The following is a 15982-nucleotide window of genomic DNA, read 5'->3' on the forward strand; positions in this document are numbered from 1 at the left end:
TTCCGCCCCGTACCCCGGAACGATGGGCTCAGGAGCAGGCCCCAGGCTCGGGGCTGGCTCTTGCCTCCCACGGGGGTCACGGGTTTTGGAACACAGCAGCACCCCCCAGAGACATCCCCGGTCACCAGATGCTGGGCAAGGTCAGGTTCGGAGCACCACGCCCGAGGCCGCTGCTGAAAAAGTAACGCTTCTTTCCGACTGACCAGCAGCCAGATAAATGACATTTCAGAGGTCACTAAGTGTTCCTTCTTTGCCTTGGTTCGTTTTTTTTAAACTGAGCTAAAGCATGTATTTTGTCTGAAAACTTCATCTTCTAATTACAAACCTCTTCAGACACCTTTAGGGGCTTACACCCTGCCCTTCCTCAATCAGCTTTGCCTCCTCAGCATTGGAACAGTCTTATCTTTAGCACGAGCCCATTGAGATGAGCCCTGAGTGGTTATCATTCCCTACAAATTGCTTGGAACAGAAGCTCTGCCCACGAACTCACGGCATCAGGACAGGGGGACGCAGCAGGCGCTGGCCTTACCGGTGACCCCGAGCGGGCAGTTATTGCACACGACCTCCTCCGTCTCGGGCATCACCGAGCAGCTGAACCCGTTGCGACAGGGACACGGCTTGCAGCTCCGGGGGTCGTGCGGGTCGTTGTAGAACCCAAGGGGGCAGTCGGCACACTCGACGTCAGGATTTTCATCCCCCGAGTAACAGTCTCCTGGGAGGCGGAGGAAGAATGGAGAGGCAGAGAGATGAGCAGGGAGGCTGCCCGGGGTCAGAGCTCAGGGGCCCGGAGTCCTCCTTCCTGAAGCTTCCTCTGGAACGCGGGCGTTCTTCACCTTTGCCCTGGTGCCGGCTCTGAACCCCGCCGCCGGGGAACCCGACCCCTCCCACGCTGAGTAGACAGGCGCTTCCTTTACTCCCCCTAAGGTCCTGACGCTGCGCCCTTGCCCCCACCCCGTGGCCTGACACCGTTTGTCGGCACCTTTGTCCAGGCCCTGACATTTCCTTTGATCTCCCCACACAATTCCTGCAACGTGACACCAGCCCCCCACCCGGCACTGAACCACGACAGCCATTTCCTGTAACCCGGCACCTTTCCCACAACCTTGTGGCATTTCCATAGTGCAAAGGATTGAGTGTAACAAAGCACGGTGTCCATCCTCCTGACTCCAGCCCGACTTTCCTTAATCCTGTCCCATCTCCCACATGAGTTCAGGCACAGCCTTTCTTCCAGCCTTTCCGGCTCATCCACAGGAGGGAGCCCAGGTCCCCTGGCTGCGCCCAGCCCCCTGGTCCAGGTGCTCGTCTCACTCACCTGTGTCTGGATCGCAGGTCCCTCCCCCTTGGCAGTTACACGGAATACAGGTGCCAAAGGGTCCCAGTCTGGCCGAATCTCTTTTGTAGCCAGAAGCACAATCCTGGCAGAACTGCCCCTTGTACCCAACGGGACACACGCACTGTTCGACCCAGGGTGCCGGGGCTCCAGAGACGGGGCGTGCTGAAACCAGGGTCACGTTGTCGATGTACCCGGTGCCTGCAACAGGGAGAACGGGTCAGCTGAGGGGCGGCCGGCGGTGAGGTCTGCAGCTGGGGCGTCAGGCCGGTCCTTGGGTTTCGTCTCCCCTGGCTCACTGTCACAGACAGGCGGTGTGTATGCACCGTGCCAGGCGTGGAGGTACTGCTGCCTGTCATGACTGAGCGCACAGGCTGCGGGGTCAGAAACGTCAGAGCTAAACTTCTGGCTCCGCCCATGCAAGCCGTGTGCCTTGGGCACCTCACACTATTTTGCATGAATGTGTTTCCTTGACGACAGTGGGAGTAACAGTGCACGCCTCTACCTCCCACGTTTGTTGCGAGAACTGAATGAGACCATGCACATGTTCTAAGGTGCCCGGAACTTGGGAAAGGTTCAGTGACCTGCCTGGAAATACATTTTCTACGCCCGCTTTATTCGTTGCATCAGGAACGGAGCGAGCAGCCACGCTTCCTTTTCCCACGGACACTAACAAGCCGAAGGGACTCTCACTTGGATAACTTCAGTCGGGACCAGGAGGACAGAAAGTGTGGAGTTCGGTCAGAGCAATTAACAGGGCACTTGATGGCGCCCGGACGGGGCGGCCCCAAGGGGAACTGCAGAGGGAAAGCCCCCCGCGGAATCCAGAGGTCTGGGTCACGGGGAACGGGCCCATTTGTTGCAGGCCATCTGCACATCCTCAGCTTTCATCCAAATCCAGAGACTCTTAGCACTTTTTAGAGAAACGTTCTTTTTTGATAATTTCTAGAATTTAAAAGTTTAATGTAGAGACGCTGCACTGAAGCCATCAAGCAGCTCATTTATCTGCTTGTTTGGGTAGACGAACCTTAGCGAGCTGAAGCAACTCAAACGAAACCCCAAGAAGATGGACACCCACTGTCCTTGTCACTTACTGTACTCCCCGTAGGTGGCGCGGATCCGCAGGGCAGTGAGGTTGCGCAGCAGCCTCCGGTATTCAAAGTAACTCAGCTGGGGGCTCCAGGGGCTGCTTGGGTGCTCACTCAGTCTGCACGGTTGAAAAATCAAAAGCTGAAAAACCCAACTCTTTCCAAACCTTACCCTTTGTACACCTGATACAAATTATGCCCGGGACTGTGGGAGCAGCCACGCCCCTTCACAGTCCTGCTTAGGGGCGGGCAAAGGACCAGCAGCCACAGGCTTAGAGGCATGCGTGGAGCTTCCTCGCTCCGTGGGAAGCGCAAGCCCCACAGGACGTGATGGAGGGCGACCCTGGGGAGGAGGCCGGGCTCCAGGGTCTGTGGCTACCTGCGCTGGTCCAAGTCCTCAGACGCCACTTCTGTTCTTGGTCACGCAAACCCTGACATTAGAAACACCTCTGAGGTCAAGGGGCTCTGACCCTCAAGAGCTACCGTGCATGTTTGGGTTTGCTGTTTAAATGATTTGTTCTCTGAGTGCATTTCACTTAGTCTTCTCAAAAGGCAGTTTCCACCTTCTGCATCTAATCCACCTTAATGTGGCATCCAAGTGCCTCTCCGTACGTACCACATCGCCAGTCCCTGAACAATTCTTTTTTATGGTTTTCTGTTGTTGTTGTTGTTTTTCCTGGACTAGCTCTTCCAGCAACAGCCCTAACCCTTTTGTTTCATTCACCGATTCATTAAACAACCGCTAACCGCGCACTTGGTTTGGGCCAGAAGCTGTATTAGGATGGAAGACACAGGGACACTTGGGCAAGGTCATCAGCGTCCAGCCAGGGGAGTCGGTAGGCAAACAGATAATTCTGACACCGCACAGTGAGTGTGCATTCAGGGTGCCGTAGAAACCCACGGGGTGACCGTAACCTCACTGGGACTCTGAAAGGCTAACACAAAGGAAGAACCTATGAGCTGAATCTCGAAGAGTAAGTGCAACAAGCTGAGAAGGTGGGAATGGGTATCGGAGGGAGCAGAGCTGTGTGCGTGTACCCTGGGAATAGGTTGCACTCAGTTATTTAAGCACACATCGTGCGTGCGCTGTGGGTCTTCTAACTCTATTTGCTTTACCGCTGCCCTGGGCTTGGCCTCCAGCAGCCCTTGCTTGAACCACAGTGTATGCGTCCTGATGGTCTCCCTAAGGACCCTCCCTGAACCGTCCTCCACACCTGATCATACCACTTCCCAACCTCCACTGTCCAATAAGCTTTCCGTTGCCTTACAGGCGTGAACAAGACCTCAGCACCTGGACATGACATACAAGGACCACTGCACGGGTCCTTTTCGGGTTTTCAGACTTATCTGTCCATCTCTCCTGCACATGCTGTGTAGCAGCCATACATACCGCTGGCCAGTTCCCCCAGCATTATGACTTTCTGCACCCCCACATATACTGACAGGTACAGGCTGTCCTGATTTTGTCCCTGGGAAAGTCCTGGGCTTCCTTCTGTCCTCCACGCAGGACCAGGCACTCTTTCCTCTCCTCCCAAGTCCCCAGGAATGGGCACACCATGGAAGCCAGTTCTGTGCTGTATTATGTTTGCTCTTTGTTACACATCCCACCAGACCATGAATGCTTGAAGGACAAAGGCCGTATTTCTTCATCTTGATTTCCAAGCTTCCAATCAGTACTGAGTACCTAGAAGGCACGGCCCCTTGCCCCAGCCTCTCTGTACCCACCATTCAAAATTCCCACCCACAGGATAATGTGCAACACCTCCCCCCCGCCCAGGCACGCACAGGGGTGTCCGTGAGCTCCCTCCCGCCTCTTCTGCAGACCTCACTTCCCAGCGTGTGTTTTCCTCTCCCCCACACCAGGCTCCACTCGTGCTTACTGCTCGGCATCCCCTGAATCACAGAACTCCTCGAGCATGGTGTTTTCTCTGTCTTGTCAGCCTTTCCCCTTTTGTCCCCTTAGACAGTTGCTCTTCACTTGTCACAGCTTCTTGAGACACTGTCCTTGGCCACTCCAGTGGGTCAGTTGTGCCTATGTGTGCCCACCTTCTGTAGGGCATCACTTACAAGCTGCACTGTCACCATCGTTTCTTTCTCTCTCCCTCCCACTAGCCTGGCAGGGGCTTAAGGGCAGGAAGCATGTCCTATCTCTACGTTCCAGCCCCTGACACCATGGCTGGAACACAAACGGTGCTCAGAGGCGCTTATTGAATGAGCACACAATGACTGAATGAATGAGCGAAGGCGGCAGACTGCAATCACAGCTTGCTCTATTCCGCCCGCTGCCAGCCTCTCCTCTTACCTGAACGTGTAAGTCTTGGTGATCCCACAAGGCAGTGTCTTGCCAAGTGGCATCAAGGGGGCTGTGATCCGTAGACCAGCACCTTCCAGGATCACGTCGTGGGCCGATGGGTGTCTCCCTCCCCTGTCCACGCGGTAGTCAAAGGACAGGGTTTGCCCGTAGCTCACTTGTTGATTCCCAAGAAATTTGGCTGTGAAATGGAGTTTGAAGAGACTGAGGTCAGTCGTAAAACTGGAGAAGCAAACAAGTGAGCAGGTTGGCACTAACGTTGGCAATTTCTGATGGAGTCCTCTGTTACCCACCCACCACCCTCGTCCCAGACCACCCTTCCAGAAGAGCCAGTATATGGAACTGGACGTGGCCACATTGCTATCGGCTACAAACGCGGGTGAGTTACTGAAACGTTCCAAGGGCCTCATGGTCAGACAATTCCAGCTACTAGGTCAGGGGTCCCCAACCTCTGGGCTGAGGACCGATACCGGTCTGGGCCCGTTAGGCACCAGGCTACACAGCAGAAGGTGGGCTTGAATCATCCTGAAACCATCCCCTCAACCCCACTCCCTGGAAAAATTATCTTCCATGAAACTGGTCCCTGGTGCCAAAAAGCCTGGGGACCGCTGTATGAGATGATTCACAGCACGGCCCTGTGCCAGACCAATATGTTGAGATCGCAGGTATATCGGCAATAGTGCCATTTGTTACCTAATGCTCTAGGCTCTAAAGGGTTTAGAGGATGCGTTCACAAACATCATCACATCCAAAGGCAATAACTCTCGGAGGCAGGCCTTCTCATTCCCACTGAACAGCTCAGAGGATTGCAGTTTGCAAAGGCTGAGGGGACAGCTCACCAGGAATCACGTATCAGCTACGGACACAACCGGGATCAGAATTCCAGCCAGAGCTTCTCATCACCACTGACAGATCCCTATTTTCCCATGCACAAGTGGTTCAAGCTTTGAGAAATGCCTCGTTTTCCCTTGTCCATCTGCTTCTCAACAGGCCGACCGATTTGACAATAGGTCTTACATCTTATCTTGATGGGAACCCTTGACACTTCCCCTTTGATTAAAGTAGGAACTTCCCCCAGGATCTGACCGCCTGGAACCCCACTTCCGCTCTTTGTGCCACGACTTTGTCAAACGGGACGGAAGCCGCAGCTCCCCTCTGGCGACACTGCTGCCCTGCACCCTGAGCGATGTGGTTTCCACGTTCTCCGACTCCGTTTTTCTATCCTGACTCCCTGGCCTCGCACGTTGGCTTCTGTGGGACAAAGGCCACACGTACCAGGAGCGACAAAGTAGACAGGGTCCGACTGTCGTGCCGCGCTGAACACGTCCCGGTGGCGCTGGGACCAGTGCAGCTTTGCAGGAGACCCATTTCTTTGGACAGCCTTCCAGCCGTCCACGTCTGGAAGACAGACAAACCCCTCCGCGTTAGGGCCAACGGTCTACTGAGGTGGAACAAAGCAAGACTTGCTTGCTGAAAGGTCCTAGTGGCCAGTGGGGTTTTCTTAACACTTCCACACTTATGCACAGTCCTCAAAACTCCTCGGCCACCTCTCTGCTTGGGACTCGACTTTGCCTGCCCCCACCCCTCAGGTGCTTGGACTTGTTGTCTTTGCGTCTCTTGTAAGAAGAGGCCACATTTTCATCTGCCTGAGATTCGGACTGTTGTTTTATTTACACGAACAGTGTCTGGCCTTAGCGAGGCAAGAGGGTCCAGTGTGTTCACAGAGAAATTCAGAGTTGGAATCACACCAATCTCCCATCATTTTATGGTGCTTTGTAGCTTGGGAACTCATTTCACACAAATCAACTCATTCAATGTATGTGAAAGCGGTATTATTAGTGAATGTGAATTCCAGGAAGACGCTCATAACCGCCCCTGCCCAGCCAATGAATGATTCTTTGTGGCTTTGAGACAGATGGGGATGGGAAATGCAGGGGGATGAGAACGTGGTCTCTTTTTAGTTACTCTTTTAAGGATGAGCACACTATTCAGCTAGAACTTTCTCGAGACCCCAGAGTCTGTGGTATTGCCCTGTAAAAATAATGCACATGAAAAGCTAGATGCCTTAAGAATCCCATCCTGTGAATGGTGAGGTGGTTACCATATTTTTAGGACCATAAGACACACCTAGGTTTTAGAGGAGGAAAATAGGAAAAAAAATTTTGAAACAAAAAATGTGGTAAAATATTTAATAATCGGTGACCCTGCTCCACCGCCCCCCCCCACAGCAAGCCAGGTAAGCTACATTTGGACTATAAGATGAACCCCCTTTTTCTTCCCAAATTTGGGGGGGTGGTGACTCTTATAGTCCAAAATACAGTATCTGTAAGCACAGAGCTCCATACAGTGTTAAAAGCAAAAATTCGAGAAACCAGGATACTTCACCTTGGTGGAAGTCCGAGGTGATCCTGTGGACACTGTAGTCCCCGGAGCTGTGGCAGCTCGCTGAATGCCCGTAGCAAAAGCACTGCGTACAGCCCTCGGGGTTCCCGCCATCCAGGTGATAGTAGCCCGGTCGACACCTGCAGCGGCGTTTGAGGAACCAGGACAACATTAGCGGTTATTTTTTATTCCATATACAGATGATGATGACTGGTCGTACGCCACTTTCACTCCCGCCCGGCCCTGAGCGCCCCCAGAGCTGGTAAACACTGAGTTGCACGGGCCGCCCCCCGCCCCCGCTCTCAGACCACGGGGGGGCAGCCGCAGCGCCCCAGCAGCAGAGCACGAGGGACGATCACCTTCTCTCCCTCTGCTCCAGTGGAACCATGTGTGAACTGGAGGTTTGGAAACAGTGGTTTTTCCCATTTTCCCAGGTGAGGAGCTGAGTGGAGGTCAAAAGGACCACAGGGGGTGGGGTGGGGCGGGGTGGGGCTACGGAGCAAGGGCTTAATGGGGGCAATGGGGTGGAGTAGGGGGGCCAGGGAAGGAAAGCAAATGCTCCAGCCCCAGCACTCACTCTGCCGCACTGACTCCCCACCCCCAGGTGTGGCCCGTCACCCCTGCTCCTTGTACCTGGGCTCTGGCCCACCCAGGAAAGGGGCAGGTGAGGATATGACAAAGGAAGGCTGGAGACTCACTACAAAAGCAAAATGTAGGCTGGAGCTCCGCCCCTCTCCCACCTCGGGCTGTCCTGTGGCCACTCTGAGGACCACGGCTGCCGGACAAGCCCCAGATGTAGGCGTACGGAGAGGAGGGTGGGGGAAGCTAGGGAGGACTTGTTTTTTCTGGGTTCAAGTTTACTACATCCTTCCATATGAAAGAAGGATAATCTCAAGTATCATTTACTTTGGCACTTAAATGATATGCCAGGCACCAAATATGTGCCTTCTCATTTAATCCTCAGGACACCCCCATGCGGTAGAAATTGTTGTTTCCAATTTTCTTAGATGCAGAGACCCAGAGAGGGTATGAACCTTGTTGAAGGTCACTCAGCTGGTTAGTGGCTGAGGCAAGATTCAAGCTCAAGTACATCTGTTTCTGAATCCTGGGGTCTAACCCATGGACCATAAGTCGGGAGTATGTTCATTTGCAAAATCACAGTAAAGCCAGTTAGCCGTGATGCTTCAGAAAACAGCTGTAACCAAATAAGCATGTTTTTTTTTTCTCTCTATGGGGAAGGGGCTTAAAAAATCATTATGGTTTCTGGGGAGGAAACCTGTAGATTAAAGAGATGTAAGAACAAGGGAAGAAAGAGAGGCGGGGAGGGGTCCAGCCAGGGCACAGAGGGCATGGGAAAGGAAGGCAGAGCGGAGGAGGGAAGTGAAGAGAAGCAGGCGAAACAGAACGCCAGCGCTTGCAGGGACACACTTGCCCAGTAAATTGCGAAGAAAGGTAGGGACGCAAGGGCCGAGGGGTCGGAACTGTGGCTGCTTCTCCTGGGAGGGAAGGGGTTTTGGGGCTGGCACGCTTTTAGCAAAGTTCTATTTTATATAATTGGTGGTGCTGACAACACGCTTTCGTGCGGCTTTCTATTTCTCTGTTATATTTGGAAATTAAAAACGTTTTCACAAAGCGACTCCTCTTTTACCCCTGAAGCTGCGTTTCCCTGCCCCCACCCCAGCAGGTCGGAATGTGTCTGGCGCTGCCCCTGCCCAGGTGGAAGTGATTGGCAGGGTGTCAAGAGCCGCTCTCTTGCTTGCAAGGAAACCAGGAGGAAGCCTTTACCTCTGGAGCCAAGCCGCAGCCCTGTGCCCGCGGCCATCCAGGGGCGGGCCGAGGTCTGAGTCTGAGCAGCGTGCTCATGCTTGGGAGGAATGTCCTGCGGCAGCAGCTGAGGGCGGATCTCGGCTCCCGGGGCCACCTGCCCAGGCTTGGCTGGGTGCCCGGCAGGCTCCCCCGTCTCCCCGGATCGTGTGCGTGCATGCAGCCCCCATGCCACCCCTGGGTGGCTCCTCTCTGCACCCGGTGGTTAAATATGGCCATGCACTGCGATCCGCCCTGGTACTAGCATTTTCCCAACATGTTTAATTAGGTCAGGCCTGTCCTGGCAGCAAGCTGGGTCATGTGACCTCATCTTCGCACACCACCTGGCACCCGAGCACCTGGATTTGGAGCCAGCGGGCGAGGGGACTGCCTGGGGCCCTGTGCCTCTACCCTGCTACAAGCGAACAGAAGGGGCCACAGCAAAAGCATGGAGGCCAGTGAGGTCTGGGGACTCGGCTGTATTTTTTTAAAAGCCTAGTTTTTGAGGACAGAGGGCACGAAGAAGGTCGTCCACATCTGTTAAGTGTCCCATTTCCATAACTGCACTAGAGGACAGTTTAGGCTCGTTGCCAAGGGGCTCTCCCCGCTGTGACTGTAGGGCCCCAGTTCACACAGACCTATCACAACGCTCTCCCGTGACCGCCGGCTTGCAGACGCAGCGGCTCGCGTCACAGGGCCCCGAGGTGCCAGCTGGGTCACAGTCACACTTGGGGTCTCTGGAAAAGAAGGAAATGAACGTTAGGGATGTTTCCAAACGCTCTGCAACTCTTCACATGAAGATCAAGTGCTCATTAGCAACTGTCACTGAACTTGAGCAAATCATTCACCTTTCATGAGGCCTCTCTTAGCTGTCCTCGTCCGGCCAGCACCCCACCGACCCTTGAAGGGCCCATCTGTCTATGCTGGTGCTACTCCAAGTGTGGCCTGGGGTGGCAGCCAGCCCATGAACTGTTTGCTATCTACCCCAGAATGGAAACCAAGTTCAGGGCTGAGCTGTTCAGTTCCAGTTGACTGTTTGGTCCAGTTGACGATTTTAAAACATTTATCATCCATGAGGAGATGGGTGCAGTGGGCATGGGGCCCCAGGAAGGTCTGTGTGGTTCTGAGGGCGGGGACAGTGCTCTAAGCCAAGGGCAAGGTCACATATACTTGGCTCCTTTCAAGGAGGGAAGGAAGGCTGGTGTGGCTGGCATGGCTGGAGTGCAGAGAGCCTGGGGGAGAGTGGCGAGAAGTCAGGGGGAGCCTATGATGAGGGTGGAAATGAGGGGATCATGCAAGGCCTTACTGGCCTTGATGAGAAGTCTAGACTCATCCTAAGCGGGAGAGGGGCTAACAGGGTTGCAAGCAGAGAAGTGATATGATCTATCTATTTCATGTGTTTTTAAAAGATTTTCTTCATTTATTTCCTAGAGAGGGGAAAGGGAGGGAGAAAGAGAGGGAGAGAGACATCAGTGTATGGCTGCCTCTCACGCGTCCCCCACCGGGGTTCTGGCCCACAACCCAGGCATGTGCCCTGACTGGGAATTGAACCGGCTACCCTTTGGTTCACAGGCCCACGCTCAAGCCACTGAGCCACACCAGCCTCGGCGACCTACTTCATGATTTAAAAGGGTTACAGAAAGGGGACTGGGATCAGGGAAGGATCTCTGAAGACAACCGAAAAGGGGGCAGAGGGGCTGGAAGAGAACAATCTACACAAAGGCCCAGAGGGTAAGAGAACTTGGGACAGTGGTGACTGCGACAGACCAAGCGTGGCTGGAGGGCTGTTCTCACACAGACAGGGGGCTGGAAACATCGGTGACGGGGACGTGGTTCCTCTGCGGGCGGCCTTCTAGCTAGTGGCTCCGCTGCCAAGCTCACCCTCCTCTGGGCCACACCAACGCCCTGCCGGCCCGGCGTCTCTGCGGGCTGGTTACGCGATTTACAGTGCACGCTCCACCTTGCTCCAGGGGGGAATGTGAGGAGGGGCAGAGGGTGCTCCACACTAACAGGGGTTGAAGTGACACACAGAAGTCCTCTACTCCGAGTTCATTTGGGCTGACATGGGCCCCGGGTAAAAATCTGGACCCTTTACCCCAGTCTCTGTTCACCTGAAGCAGGGGCCACGTCCGGGTGAAGCACACGGGCTCCTGACCCAGGACTGCGGGCCTGGCTATGACGCCCACCTTCACCCGCTACACTGGGCCACTCAGCCTCTCCTGGGGCGAGTTTCTTATCTTTAACGTGAGTGTCACGGTGATCCCAACCCCTCGGGTTATTGTGAGGGTCAAACGAGACAATCCACGTGAAGTTCTGAAAACGGCATTTGGCACACAGTAGGTGCTCAGGAACCATAAGTGGTCACGACTGTTAATATAATTGTCACCATGCGTGACAAGGGCAGCAGTGGGGGGTGCGGTGCTTACAGTGGCCTCTGGTCCTGGGTGCAGCCGGCGTCCGTGAGTGTGTGGAAGCCTGGCAGACATCGGTCACACCTGTCTCCTGTCACGCCCGGCTTACAGCTGCACCGTCCGGAGTTGTCACACCGAGGGCTAAGAGAGCCTGTCACCGACAAGGCAGGGGAAGGGAAAGAAGACGAGGAAATATGTCATTTATATGGCATTAGGAAGCAGCTGTCACCCTATGGGTGACAATAAATAATAAAAAATCACAACCACCCGCTGCCTCTAGCGATTCTCACATCGTCTGAGTTCAGCGTCGCCCACCAGGGACGGTTTCAGCAGACAGGCTGTCTTCTTCGGGGAAAGGCATGGAAATTACTCCTGAAAGCATTTCGGTGTGTGGATCTGCCTGCTTTCAACACTAGGTAGTGTGCACGCCACTGCTTTTGCAGAGAAGTCTGTCAGACCCTCGAGCTTCCACGAAGGAGGAAAGCTTGGGAGCGGGCGTCCGCCTTCTGGGAGAAGTGGGCACGAGAAAGCAAGCCCCTTCTTTCTCTCCCTTGTCTCTCGCAGGCAAAAGCCACCTTTGACGGGTTAGTGTTTGGAGGGCGTGATTTTTTTTAAGAGGACAAAAAGGCCTCTTGACCAAAAGGGTCTCTACTAGCCCAGAGGGGTAGCGATTTTGTCCTCGGAGCATCACTCCTTGCTCCTCGAGAGCAACAAGGGGCCTGTGCCTCTTCTCCCGCTTAGTGCGCCAGGGCGCTTGCCCTGTGATTGATCCCCTACAGACACGCTCTCCCGTGTAAGTGGGTCCTCTCAGTGGAGTATCGATGAAAGACGAGGGGTGCTCAGGACAAGGAGACGGGCCTCTCTGGAACCCAGCACCTGCCCTTCCGTCTCCCCAGTTCTCCCAGACCCCACCTCACCCTCACCTCCCTGCCTCTGTCCTTGCCTCCCTACACTATCCAGCCTCTATGTAGAAGCCAGAGGGCCCTTTTTAAAGTGGAATTCAGATCATATATTATGTGTCTGAGTCCCCAGGTGGCTTCCCGCTCTGAGCAGAAAAAAATGCAAACTCGATCACGGCCCATAAACCTCAATCTCTCTTACCGCATCTCCTCCCTTCCCTCACGAGGTTCCAGCTCCCTGGCTCTTCAGACTGTTCCTAGAAGGTGCAAGACTGCTTCCCTCCTCAGGGCATTTGCAGCCGCTGCTCCCTGTGCCCGGAATGCTCCTGCCCCAGCACTTCCCCAAGCGGGCTCATTCTCAGCACTCAGGTCTTGGTTGGATATTTCCTCTCAAGAGACACTTTCTCTGACTCCCATATCTACACCATGCACCCCACCCCTACCCCAGCCCCTAGCCCTGCTTACTTATGACCTCAGCCAGTGGTCCCCGCTGGGTCCCCAGCACCCAGCACAGTGCCCCACACAAAGAAGACACCCAGCAGCTGGCTGAATTCATGCACATGAGCCCAGAGCCCAGAAAGGCTCCGGGCTGCTGTGGAAGGGCTGAGGAGGGAGCCGACGATGAGGTGGAAGCTGGCTAGAGGTGTACCTCGCCTACTTCCAAAGTTTCCTGTGGCTGGCAGAGTGATAAAATAATCTGCATATCTCCACTGTGATAACGAGACTATCCATTCTCTGTAGAGCCAACAGAACACTAACCAGTTGCTCCTTTAGAAAAAAAAAAAAGAGCAACAAGAAAAAGTCTGTTTTCCTCTGTGACCTTTAAATTTGTTACTAGGTGCAGTTCAAATCAATAAAGTATTGGTTCTGGGCCCATATAAAGGCTTTTATGCCACATATGGACCATGAAATAAATTAGTCCCATTCACAGTCAGAGTCTGTGACAGACTCCAGGTCAACTCAGGAAGGCTTGGGGAGCTTCAGTGATAACAGTCTAAAGTGCATTTTTTGAGCACCCACAACGTGTGAGACACTGGGTTAAGCGTTTTGTACGTATTAGCCCGTGCTAGCTACCAGTGAATTAAACACCAGCAGGATAAGAGATCCATTTGTGGGTGACAGGGAACTGCCTGAGGTTCGGGAACTGTCAGACCTGTGGTTTAAAGACAGCTCTAGAGAGATCTGCAGGGCAGCTCGGGGCGGGGAAGACCAGCAGCATCCTGTCCTGTGAAAGAAGTTCTCCCAGACAGAATGGCCAGGAGTGGAGGAGGCAGGGGAGGGGAGGGGGAAGGAAACCCTGGGAGAGCCACTGTGCACGCAGAAGGAGCAGACTTTGGTGACCTCTGGGAAATGGGGGATGGAAGAGCGGGGCTAGGGTCACGTGGCTGACTCCAAGGGCTTGGAGGGAGGGCACAACGAGGTGGGATGGGGTGCTCCCGATCAAAGAGAAGGGGAAGGGGGAGCAGGATCTGGGGCTGAATCAGCCAGAGAAGACACTGAGCTTAGTTTAGACATTGTGACCTTGAGTTCCTAGTGGCACAGTGGGTGGAAATGGAGGTCTGGAACTCAAGAGAGAGGCCGGAGGTGAAGTCTGCAGGGTGGATAAAGAATCACGAATTTGCTCTGGGGGCAGAGAGAGAAGGCAGGTGCGTGCCGGCACAGAAACAAAACCGGGGGAGAGGGTGATTGGGGGAGAGGGTGATCGGGGGAGGGGGTGATCAGAGAGGTAAGCGGCCTCAGGACAGCGCACGCCGGGGGGCGGGGGGGAGGCAGAGTTTTAAAGGAGATTTAAAGGACGAGGAGGGCGGGGCGGTTTTCAGCATCTAAGGCCGGGGTGTCAAACGCATCTTTCCCGGGGGCCACATCAGCCTCGCGGTTGCCTTCAAAGGGCCGCATGTAATTCCAACCCCTGAACAGTTAAGGAGTGGTTGCAATGTACACAGTCCTAAAATTATTTCAGCCCTTTGAAGGCAGCCGCGAGGCTGACGTGGCCCCCGGGGAAGATGAGTCTGACGCCCCTGCTCGAAGGCAGGTGGGCCTTTGACAGGATGGGGACGGAGGGAGGCTGCTGGCTGGGCTTGCCATGTACGGACGGCCACGCTCGCTCACTGCCCTGCGAACAGCAAGCAGAGCTAAGAAGGGAAAACGCTTAGAATTATACTCTGACAAGTAGCATTCCACAGAAGAAATATCTCTTTAGTATAATTTAGTTGTTTTCAGCACAAATGGGTGTCTATCTGGGACCCAGACACATGCTTTTTCCCACTCAAATGAATGGAAGTGATGCTTTTGACTTCAGAAAGCTTCCTCCACAGTGTTTCGGAAATGAATTATGCTTCTAAGATGAAGACTGTACTTTGCTTTTGGGTTTGGCCCAAACAGCCCCAAATGGTACTCTATAAAACATCCTTCGGAGGGTTATTAACAGTCATCTCATGAAAATAGGCTTTCTGTGCTCCAAAGAGTTTGGGGAATGGTACATACTAAATCTTTCAACGGTTTATAACGTAATAATACGCTCGGTCGACACGAAGCTTAACTTTTTAATGGCCGTGTTTCCAAACATCATTTGAATTCTTGCAGTAAACACCTATTATTATCTTGAGGAACACAGTGTTTCTGAGCACATTCTCCAGAGAATACAGCTCTGGAAGCTGGGGGTCATGCAAAGAGCCCAGGCTTTGAAGTCCAGCACACCTCCCTTCAAACACCAGCTCTGCCACTTACTGGCTGTGTCCTTGGGTGAACAGCACATTCATCACTTCTTTGAAGAGGGGCTAAGGACCTATGCCTGGCAGAGCGGTCGTAAGCCTTCGAGCTAAAATATACAAAGCGCCCACTTCAGTATCTCATGCACAGCAGATGCTCAGAAAATGTGGTTTGTATATCACCTCTAGGCCTCCCTCGAGCCTTGCAAAGCACATGGGTCCTGCCGGGAACATGACTACTTTAGTTCATGTTCCAAAACTCCCAAAGTCGCAGCGCCAGGTCTCCAAAATGTCTCACTAATATAAAAACGCCTGTCCCAATCCCTACATCACGAGGGAGCTGTGAACAGCTGGCTTTTAAGAACAGATGAGAAAAAGCTTCCTGTTTTCTTTTTTAATTTAATTTTATTTTATTTTAAAGATTTTTAAAATTTATTTTTAGAGTGGGGAATGGAGGGAGAGAGAGAGGGAGAGAAATATCAATGTGTGGTTGCCTCTCACATGGCCCCACTGGGGACCTGGCCTGCAACCCAGGCATGTGCCCTGGCTGGGAATCGAACCTGAGATACTTCTGTTCATAGTCCATGCTCAATCCACTGAGCTATGCCAGCCAGACTAAAAGTTTCCTGTTTTAAGGCTGTGCTCCGATCAGCACTTTTAGGACTTCTGTGCGTATAGTCTACATACATCTGAGAACTCAGGAAATATCCTAAAATGATTTACACTAAAAATCTGAACCAAGAGAATATACCTCCTCTTGAGAACCCTGTATATGTAAACACACAACTTGCATTTTACAATAATATGACTATAACTGAATACTTACATTTAATAATAATTAAATAATTATTATTGAGGGCACATTTTAAATAATAACTCAAATGTTAGAGACTGACTACCCCACTGTCAGGGTCCTAGCTATGTAAAAAATAATAAAATTAAGAGAATAATTCCATTATCACTGGTGTCCACACAGATCTCAAGAATTTAGGTGTCATGGGAGAAAGAAACCCCCCCCCCACACACACACAGAGTGAATTTCAAAGTAGT

General features: G+C 53.2%; 1 protein-coding gene across 1 annotated transcript in view; it reads right to left on the reverse strand.

Moving 5' to 3' along the window:
- Positions 1–15982, reverse strand: part of LAMC2 (laminin subunit gamma 2) — a 54861-nt gene that overhangs the window by 17392 nt on the left and 21487 nt on the right. Inside the window, exons 4-11 of the mRNA XM_028530800.2 lie at positions 11341–11476; positions 9553–9651; positions 7115–7251; positions 6005–6127; positions 4721–4910; positions 2425–2537; positions 1313–1531; positions 530–712 (exon numbers count right to left, since the gene is read on the reverse strand). Of these exons, the coding sequence (XP_028386601.1) occupies positions 530–712; positions 1313–1531; positions 2425–2537; positions 4721–4910; positions 6005–6127; positions 7115–7251; positions 9553–9651; positions 11341–11476 (1200 nt within the window). The remainder of the gene's footprint in view (positions 1–529; positions 713–1312; positions 1532–2424; positions 2538–4720; positions 4911–6004; positions 6128–7114; positions 7252–9552; positions 9652–11340; positions 11477–15982) is intronic.

The sequence above is a fragment of the Phyllostomus discolor genome, chromosome 14 (assembly GCF_004126475.2).
Source record: "Phyllostomus discolor isolate MPI-MPIP mPhyDis1 chromosome 14, mPhyDis1.pri.v3, whole genome shotgun sequence".
NCBI classification, from domain to species: Eukaryota; Metazoa; Chordata; class Mammalia; order Chiroptera; family Phyllostomidae; genus Phyllostomus; species Phyllostomus discolor.